This window comes from Crocodylus porosus, unplaced genomic scaffold (assembly GCF_001723895.1).
Source record: "Crocodylus porosus isolate Cpor-Errol unplaced genomic scaffold, CroPor_comp1, whole genome shotgun sequence".
NCBI lineage: Eukaryota > Metazoa > Chordata > Crocodylia > Crocodylidae > Crocodylus > Crocodylus porosus.
Genome location: NW_017728948.1, coordinates 1,987,767 through 1,998,348, shown reverse-complemented (window position 1 = coordinate 1,998,348; position 10,582 = coordinate 1,987,767). Strand labels below are relative to the sequence as shown.

Genomic DNA, 10,582 nt, shown 5'->3' with positions numbered 1-10,582 from the left:
AATCCCATCCTCCATCCTTTGTAGGCCTTTCTTTTTAGCCTCAGGAGGTCTGCTAGGTCCCTGGAGAGCCAGGGATACAATTATTCAGAAATCATTATTCAAATACCTGAAAATTTAAAATAGGCACATCAAAAGACACTGACCCAGCTGAAGAGCAATAATGGCCTGTATGTTAACACAACACCTGTCATCCAAGATTAAGAGCGTGTTACTAATTGTACATAAGTTATCATTTTGTCCCCTCCACACGTATTTTCCCACCCTCCACAACTACAGAGAAAAAGACAACTTTATCTAATTCAGGAAACACTTTTTTAAACAGGCAATTCTATACATCTATCGGATTATGTTTTATGTTTTTAAAAATTAATATTTAACCTTCAAGCCAGTCATGTCAGCATTACTCTGCCTTTACAAGTCAGGACAGTAAGGAAGAGCCATTTAGTAACTTGTCCTAGAATCACAGAACAAGGCAGTCGCATTAACAGGATTAGAAGAAGTCTGACTACTTACAAAGAGGGAAATTTTAGTAATGGCTCAAAAGAGAATTGGACAAATGGTCAGGGTCCATCTGTCTATCCTGCACATTACTGCAAAGATGATAACAAAAATCCATGTTGAAACACTTTGAACTTAGATGTAATAAATCAACTTCATGTTAAGTATCGTGACTGGTCAGCAACCATTTAATTTTTTTTTTTTATGATTCCTCAATATACCTGGCAGCGGGTTGTGCGTCACATCTTCATACTGTGTCCCAGGCTCTTCTGTCAGCGACAACGAGCCCTCCTCTAAGGTAGGGAACTCAGTCAGGTTGTTTTCACCTGTGGTCAAGTCCACTCTCGTGCCCAATGCTGGCATGAGATGGCTGGCATCCGCTTCTGCTGGGAGCTGATACCATGGTTCCATTCCCTAAAACAATGGAGACAACAAAAAGAAAATAATCTCCTTTTTTTTTTTTTTTTTTTTTTTTTTTTTTTTTTTTTTTTTAACTAGTCTACTTGATTTTTCACAAGCAGAAGTCAGATGACTTAACAGTTTCATGCAATATATTGCAAATAAAACTAAATAAATAAACCTCCAAAACCCCCAAACAACGCCCCCTAGAAAAAACTGCATTTACTTGAATATATAACAACACCAAATATAAGATGACTCCCCCATGGGCGACAGGTGCCTCCCAAGTCTGGGGGGGTACCAGATTGCCAATTGGGGGGGGGGGGGGGCCAGCGGCCAATTGATGATGCCAGCGGAACCAGCACCCGATCCCTGAGCCAGCGGCAAAACCAGAAGTGCACTTCCGGGCTTTGTGGCTGGTGCTTCCAGGGAGTATACAGCTGATCTCAGGGGGCGCACATGCACCCCCTACACATCACCAATGGACTCCCCAATAATTAGATGCTATATGTGAAAAAATGTATATATATTATAATTTTCCAGGTATAGAATCTAATTATTGGACGTTTGCCTTGATTTCTTCTCCCTGCCACTGCTACAGCAGGGAAAATAAATCTGGGGGATAAAGCAGCCCTCTGCCTCCCACCCCCAACTTCTCCCTGTAGCCCCTTCTCCCCTCCTCACTGTCAGACCCTGCCCTCCTTGAGCATACGGAAGTGAGGGGCAAATCTGGAAACAATGACTTTCAAATAAATATAACTGTACATAATTTGCCTATATGCAAATTACTACAGGTATCCATTGACTTCTTTCATCCAGAATTGATGAATTTTGCTTTTGAAACAGCTACAAGTTTTAGCATGGGTACTCCACAAAGACACATTTAAGTAGGACTTCTGTATCTACTTATATATAGTAGAAACTATGCATGACATTAGTCCAAAGACAAAAGGCTTGTGATCTTCCACATAATTCATCAGGCTGGGCCCTAACAGTTAACAGCATTTCAAGCCACGGTTGAGCTCCAGAGCTGATGGAGCTAGGCATGTTCAGGTTATAGAAAAAGTGCTTAAGAAGGGACATGTTAGAAGACTTCAAATACTTGAAGAGCTCCCATAAAAAAGAGGGAAAGCACCTGTTCTCTCTTGCTGCAGAAAGGAGGACACGGGCCAATGGCTTGAAGTTGCAGCAAAGTTGGTTTAAATTGGATTTCCAGAAAAATGTCTTCACTGTTAGAGATGGTAAAATAGATACCTAAGGAAGGTGTGGGCTCTCTATCACTAGAGGTGTTCAGGAAGAGGTTGGACAGCCAGTGGTCAGGGATGATCTAGGTGTAACTATGCCTATGTTCTTTCATGGGTATTTCCCATGCTTCTGGGCTTTGCTGGTTTCCCCTGTCCCCCTTCTACCCACTTTTCCATTGTGTCAGGATGTTTTTAAGGCTTCCTCAGAGGCATTGGGTGCTGTCTACAACCAAGACTGGGGACTCTACTGGGCTGTGCCAGTGCTCCTGCTGGAACCAAAGCCAGAGGTTCCTGGCTAGAGGATTTTGCCTCTCTGCTCAGGGTCAGACTGATTGACAAATTTGGGGTCAAGAAGGAATTTTACCCCATGATCAGATAGGCAAAAACCCTCATAGTCCACACCAATCTCTGTAGCAGGGGCATGGCCCTTTACCCAGGACCTCTTGAGCATATAATGACCTTTTATAGAAGCAGAACACTGATCATGGTTCCTCTGCTTTACCTGTGGCAGGGATGAAAACAGTTTTATGTAGAATTTAGATTATGGTTTGTATGGGGTGGTTTGGATAGGGATGATCCTGCCTCAGGCAGGGGTTGGACTAGAAGTGACCTCTAGAGGTCCCTTTGAGCCCTACTTCTCTAGGACTCCGCACTGCTCAGTATGTGTGTGTACTCCAGATACCCCTACCCCCCACAAAGGATCCATGTGCCAATTAGCCCCACCACTCACAAATGAAACCAGGTGTTTCTGTCATCAATCCTGGGATCCTCCAAAATGTAAACACAGTTGAAGTGCAGGGCAACCTGATCGGTCTCCACCTCAAGGAGCTAATCATGTGCGCCAAGCTGAGAGTAGAGGTGACAGAAGGATGCTGGGTGAACTGTTTGGGGGCCCATTTGATAATGTTTGCTAGACAGTTTTGTCTGGTGAAGAAATAGGAATGATTGGGAAAGAAAAGATCAGCCCAGTTGTGGAAGTGAAGAGGAAATCAAAATGTATTCAACGTAGTGGCTCACCATGACTCAACAAGAGGCAGCGTTGAGGAGGACTGCACACAATGGGCACTAGCCTATATCTTTTTCAGATTGGCTGCACTAACCTATCTTAGTATGGGAGCGGACAGTGATAGCTAAGAGGACAATGAGACAACCGGACCTGGAGCCAGCAACGATGACAGCAGCAGTGACAGCAGAAGCAACAGTGACAATGACAGTGAATAAACAGAGTATAAACCCCAAAATTGGGGTTAGAACTAAAAGGCACCACGATTGAAGCAGGGAGAGGACTGTGGACAGGTGCACAGGAGCAGAAGTGCACTTACTGTAACAGGTGCAGGGGTTTTGAATGTAGGTTATGGTGTGTGAAGAAAAGTTCTTCCTAGATGATGAGTATAGTATTTTTTTTCTTTAAAAAAAAAAAGAAGTGTGGGGGTATCCGAATTCCAAAACCTCCAGGCTTAGGCTTGCACATAGGATGCCTGCCAGTGGATCTGGGAGTATATGAAGTCCCAGGGTGAGAGCCTGGATGGAGGATGCTCGCCAGTTGTAGTGCCATATATGGTGTTTAGAATGATTAAGTTCTGCCTGCTCAATCAATATGGTTTTTTGAACAACTGAGTTCTGCTCAATTAATATGATTTGGAAATGATATGGCTGATTTGACATGAAACACGAAAAAAGTGGACCCAATATGGGCCACGTGTTTAATAATCATGCTTAGAGTTGGCTGCATTTAATCAGCTTCATAGCTGGTTTCCATTACTGCTCGCATGCTGCTTTTGGCAGCAGTTTAATGATAAACAATGTATTTAATGAGGTTTCCTTGTCTGTAAGTATTAAACAAGGGTCTTTTTCACCATGCTGATTGGGGGAGGGGAGGGCAGGGGACCTCATCTTGTATTTGAGGTAAATATAGTAGTAATCATCAAAACACACTTTCTGGTACTCTCAACAACGTTATAAAAGGCTATGCCCCTTTACCACTCATCATTGGTCAAATCCCTTGTGGGATGACTGTTTAAAAGAAAGAATGACTTTTTGGGATATCAGATTCTTTGGAGGGCCTCCAAACCCCAGAACCAAGGGTTATTTTACCATTTAAGTGGGGTAAAATGTGGCATCAGAAGTCTAATGAAAAGTCAGAAACATTATGCGATTTAAAAAAAAAAAAAAACAACAACACTACAGTACATAATAAACCTAATGAAAGATCTCATTCACAATACCAGAACAGAAGGTACCATAAACTGCAGGGGCAGAAAGCCTTCAAAACCTTACTGCCAAGTCCACTGTTTAAAAGAATGCACAGACAGCAACGTTTTTGGACAGAGTGCCAAAAAAACCCACAAACTCGGCTTGTAAGATGTTGGGGTGCCAGGAGCAGATGACAGGGGAGCTGCGAGAGGCCCAATCCTTCTTGTGGCAGTACAGCCCTGTCCCCTTCCCTGCCGTCCAGCCCAAGGTCCGCGTACCAAGCAAAATGCATTCGCGTGCCACATTCTAGCACCCGTGACAGGTTGCCTACCCTTGGCATAAGAGGTAAATGCAGAGAGCCGAGGGGAAATATAAAAAAGGGTGTAAAGGAAATCTGGAGAGACAAAGAAGAGGAATAAGCTTAAAACTCTATACCTGGATATGCAGAAGGTAGCCTCAACGGTCCCTACTAACTCATTTAGAAGACATTGGATTTCATAGGCAACAGCCTAATTTCTCAGATGCTATGAATGGACTTGCAGAACGCAGGGGTAAGAAAGGAGTCAAGTAATTTAAATACCAAGGATAGGAAATGGGAGGAAAGGAGGCACAGCTGAGAGAGGAGAAAGTAGGTTGAAGAGATCAAAAGAGAGAAACAGCAGTTAACCCACTGAAGGACATCGGGGTTATAAAAGCTAGCCCTGGTACTGGGATAAGAATCTATACTTAACACAGCCCGGTCTGTGAATGATTTCTTGTTCCACAATTTTGTGTTCATCTTAGTTTGCAGAAGTTTTTTTGCTCCAGAACAGCCACTTGAAGGTCAGTGATGAATGTCCAGGGATGTTCAAGTGTTCTCCCACAGGCTTTTGTACCTTTCTGGAACTGAAGCCATTCCCGCACATGTGGATGTGAAAGCCTCAGGCTCTATGCCTCACCTGTCTCTCCGCATCTTAGTGATGGGCACCTCCTACAGACAGAGAGGTACCAAAACACCTCCTACAGACAAGAAGAGTCTGGTACTCTTGCTCTGGAAGGTCTCATGGGATCTGCCTGAACAATGGGTCTAGCCCTAGCAAAGCTAGCATGCCAAGCTAATATTCAGCAATTTGTTTAACCACACAGAATATTATATAAATCACATTCTTCCCAAAATAAATGGACTGAAAGCATGGTTTCAAAGGAATCCAGTTAATGCTGCAAAATGTTTCCTAGGCAAAAATTCTACCATTTTAAAAACATCAAAGGTTGAACAAAAACTGCAAAATGAATAGCTAAAGTATCCCAGCATTTTCCCTCCACCACGTAATCCCTCATCGTTTATTATCAGTCCACCAATCTCACCTTACTCACCCAAGCTGGGCACAGCCTTCAACCAAAAGTTTGAAAAGAAACACAAGGGTCAAAACAACAAACCTCTACAAGATTATATAAACTTTTAGGTCTTTACCCAGGGATCGGTTTCCAGTATAATCTAATCATTTGTTATCGGAGCCTTGCATATAGCTTTGTATATTTTACGACAAGACATCGTGTAACTGCAGTGTAAATCAGCTGGAGCAGAACAGATAAAAACATTTTATGGAAGGTGATAAACTGCCTGCATTTCTCACCGAGATGGGCAGCATAATTTGATGGGGGGAGAGCAAGTGAAGGAGCAAATGGTCCAAGTGAAGTGGCCGAACACCTTCACCTTCATTTCCAGACTTTAAAAACTTCCCGAGTTTCTCTGAAAATTGAAAAGAGCTATTCTATGGGAATTGCCATATTTTCTGAGCATCAACTAACTAGTTTCCAATGACAAACACTTTCATAGGACCATAGGCGTGAAAGAGACCTTCTGGTCGCTGACCCCAGGCTCATGCTATCCCACTTCCAAACTTAAGCGGTCACTTAACCGCCTTCCAACGAACACAACAGTCTGGTCCTTTCTTTACTACGTGACACTACAGGGCATCTGGGGACAGCAGACTCACAAATCAGCCCTGACTTGAGAGAGAGAGCAGGGGCTACAAATCAGCAAATCCCAAGCAGCAAACTTGGGCCCTTCCCATCAAGCATCTAAGCTTAATTTAAGGAATCCCATTTAAATAACCTAAACAAAGGCCTGAAATTGCAGCAAAGGAGGTTTCTGTTAGATATTATGAAAAACTCTCTCACTAGGAGGGTGGTGAAGCACTGGAACAGGTTGCCCGGAGGGGTGGTGGACTCTCTCTCCATCCTTGGAAGACCCAGGTAGACAAAGCCTTAGCTGAGATGATGTAGTTGGGGCTGGTCCTGCTTTGAGCAGGTCCCTTCAACCCTCATTTTCTATGATACCAAGCATAAAAAACTACCACAAAGGAAATCCAGTAGACTTCCTAAATGAGGAATTACCCAGGGATCCTACAATTGCAAAAGACCTGCCTCCGAGACAAACCAAACTGAACCCCTCAACCACAAGCAGCAGGAACTTTGATGATGTCAAAAGCCCTAGTATGACTGGGTAAATGGGCCAACTTGCACCTTTTAGTACGGTGCCAACAAGCTGGCGAATGAACACAGCCCTTCATACATGGGGATGTGGCAGGTACAGTGTTTTTCAACTCGCCTTCAAAATTCATCTCACTCTGAATTCCTTTGATTAATTATGGGAAATTTTAAAATCCTTTTGTTTCACCTTTAAACATTATACAGCACCTTCTATTTTAAGTATGTGACCGTTCTAGCAACTTATTAAAAGAATTTCCAGTGGGATTATTGAGGAAGTAATTACACAGATGTATTTTAATTATGGAAAGGGCACAGAACAGCTTTCAGTGCAGGAATATAGAGTATTAAAGCCATATACGATGTACCAAGCAACACTACTACCATTAACACAAATTCGTATAATTTATAACTGCAGAAATATTAATATAAATGAAGAAATAATGCCTCACTCTATTGCATTTAATCTAAAACTTGCACACGGTCAGTAGAAAGAAAATAGCCTCCAGACTCAGGGTTATTTTTACCTTTTGAGATGCAAATGACGTGTCCAGAGGCTGCTGTTTTCTTGAGCTAGAATTTGCCTACAAGAAGTACAGCCCCCAACCCTAATTCTGCCAGGCATTAAGAAGTGGGTTTTTTTTAAACTGATTCAACAATTTCTTCAAAGAACTGTAAGCTTAGGATGTAATATTTATGGCAGTAAACATTTGGCTCTGAACCCTGCAAGTAAGGCTATAATAAGCATCAAGCGAGCTGAAGGCAGTTATTCAAAACTGCAATGTAATAAACTTTACTGGACAAAGCAATAAACGTAATAGAGCTTAGGTTAGAACATGAACTGTTCATAAGCATATCTGATTATTGGCGCTAGTCTGACAAGTCTGTTGCCGCAGATCATATCAATGCATAAAGAATTCAAAGGGAGGGTCCTGAGTTTCCACAAGATCCAATACTTTGTACTATTCCCAAGTGCCACTACACATGGGAGTGACATTCCCCAGGGGAGGAGAGGGGAGAAAGATATTAGGATGCTGGATGACACTTCCAGATGAAAAATAAAACACAAAAACAAAAAAGAAGTGTAAAGATAAAGACACGCCACTGTGGGTTCCCCTTGTGCTGCCAGGTCATATCACAGCCCATCTCTGAGAACAAAAGGCACAACATCATTCAGTGAGTCTCCTCTTTGATCGCTGTCACTCAGTTGGCTCTTAATCCATTTAACAGGTGATAACTCAATATCGTAGCTTGTGAGATCAGAATGCCTTGCAGAACAAAGCCAGTGCCTTACAAGCATCAGTCATATCTGTGCACTTACCTTTATCAAGAACATCTATCATCTCAACGAAGAATTAGGTCTTCTTGACTAAACCTGATGATTTCACCAATAATGCCAGGTTGGCTGGCATTACTTATATTTCCAGCCATTCGTTTTATCCCTAGCCTTTCATTTCTATTAGCTGAATCCCATCTCAGCTTTGCCACTACTTTGCCCAGGGTATGTGTCAGGCTACAAATTATTCCAGTCATCATGTGGGTGCTTTTACTAAATGTGACACAACCCTCAAGAATCCAAGGATTTATAAAACCTGGATATCAGGAAACCCAAAGGTCACTCAGCCAACTCTTTTAGAACTCTTGAGCATAAGCTACCTCACCTGATTGCTTAAAAAAAGCTTTAAGCCTGGCTCCCATTTCCAGATAACAGCAATCCAGCTCTCTCCTTTCTCCTATGGGACATCTTTGTGGCTAGTCTGCCATTTTATGCCATAATAAATTGTTTGACTATTGGCATGTTACTGTTAATTATATAATAAATGTAACATCGGGGGGAGGCTTTACTTTTGTGCTAGGTAGCTCACACTGCTTTGAAAATGAAGTCTGCTATCTCACATTTAGAATGGAAACAAGCCATCACCTGATGCCTCATTTGTGCCACCATAAAATTTTTTATGGTGGCACAAATGCTGAGCAAATAGATGTCCTTACCCTTTGTTGCACCACATGAAAGAAAACTCATTGGTGTAACAAAAGGTGGTATTAGACTCGGCCACTTTATGTAGTGTTTTCCCTGCTCAGCCAGACCTGCGGGTCTGCCGGGGCAAGGAAAACCCTGCTCTCCCCCACCGAGCCTAGCCCCCAATCAGACCCCGCAGTGGGATTTCCACCTGCATGTCTGCCAGTATGAAGGGGAGCAGTCCCTTACTGAGAGGAATCCTGGCAAACATGGAGAAAGGGACCCCTGTTCAACACCCCGTCTCCAGACATGTAGATGCATACAGGGAAATCTCCTACAGGGGATTTACCTGCTCCCCAACATGGGGGAGCACTTCTGCAAGTGTGGATTTTCCCTGGCTTGCAGATGCACCCCAACTGCAGACATCTACCAACATCCCTGGAGCACGATCAGCTGTGCCATGGTACATCGCAGCACAGCTGATCATTCTTCACTGAAGATGTCTGTTGCTAGCCTTTATGCACATGCAGAGTGACCAGACAGGGAGTCAGCGGGCACGTCTACATGTACATTAATGCACCATAGCTACTGCGCATTAAGTTTTGGATAACCAAGTAGTAAATCAATGTGCAGTAACTCGCGCTACTGCAGTCATACCAGCACACAGGTTTTTAGTGAAGCTTACAGCGCAGTAGACTAACACTACAGCGCAGTAGCCTAACAGCATGGGTTTTGCCCGGCACACTACTGCGCAGTGTTACTAGGCTACTGCACAGTTAGCGTCTTGTGTAAACATGCCCAGTGTGTTGTAGTTAATATGTGGTAAATTCACAACCTAGCTACTATGCTGTAATGTCCCACATGTAGACAAGCCTATTGTTCAGAGTTGATATGCCCATACCTCCCCCTTAAAAGCCATTTCTTTCCAGGATGCACACATACTGGGCTAGAGCTGCTTAGCCACCTAGAGATCTGTGATGTCACCATCCTACCCAGCTCTCCAGCTTTTTCACAGAATTGGCAGGAGAAGACAAAGCAGATGTCCCTGGGTGAGGATCAGATCAGTGGTATGTATTACAAATTATGTCACTTAACAATTCCAGTTTGTCAATGGAGACTCTGAATATTATGCAAGTGGTCTGCATACAAATGCTTCTGTAATTCATATATTACATTAAGAAGCATAATCAATAGGAAGTGTACCACTTTCAGCCCACTTTGCTAAAAGACAGTTGGATAGGTCAGTGTTGTACATTTTAAAATCCTCATGGAAGATTCAAGAGTTGTTATTCCAGACTCAAAGGAACTGATAGAAAAAGTATTTCATCTCTTTGTACGAGGAAGCAGAAACAAAGTAAGGAGAATTGGAGAGTCCAGCCCAGAATACTGCTATGATTTTGCTTAATATTTTACATGAAATAAACGATTTCTTTGCCTCCATTTTCCTGAGGAGGGACCAGAACGGTCACCCCCCCTCTGGGCCCCCCTCAGGCCCCAGGGGAGGAGCATCTAGGCCAAGGGTTAGTGAGGAACTAGTCAGGGAGCTTCTGGAGGGACTGGACGTATTCAAGTCAGCCGGTCCAGACAATCTCCACCCTAGAGTACTACAGGAACTGGCTGAGGTCATTGCGGGACCCCTGGCACGACCGTACGAGCACTCGTGGGGCTCTGGTGAGGTGCCAGAGGACTGGAAGAGGGCCAACGTGGTCCCCATCTTCAAAAAGGGTAAGAAGGAGGACCCGGGAAACTATAGGCCAGTTAGTCTTACCTCGATCCTAGGCAAGCTGTTTGAGAAAATTATTCTGGCACACATCCACGA

The 10,582-nt window shown here is 43.4% G+C and overlaps 1 protein-coding gene across 6 annotated transcripts in view; it reads right to left on the bottom strand.

Moving 5' to 3' along the window:
• Window positions 1–10,582, bottom strand: part of ALMS1 (ALMS1, centrosome and basal body associated protein) — a 96,176-nt gene that overhangs the window by 84,032 nt on the left and 1,562 nt on the right. For all 6 annotated transcript variants that reach the window (XM_019553176.1, XM_019553178.1, XM_019553177.1 and 3 more), the window contains exon 2: window positions 720–912. In XM_019553176.1, the coding sequence (XP_019408721.1) occupies window positions 720–909 (190 nt within the window). In that variant the 5' untranslated portion in view covers window positions 910–912. The remainder of the gene's footprint in view (window positions 1–719; window positions 913–10,582) is intronic.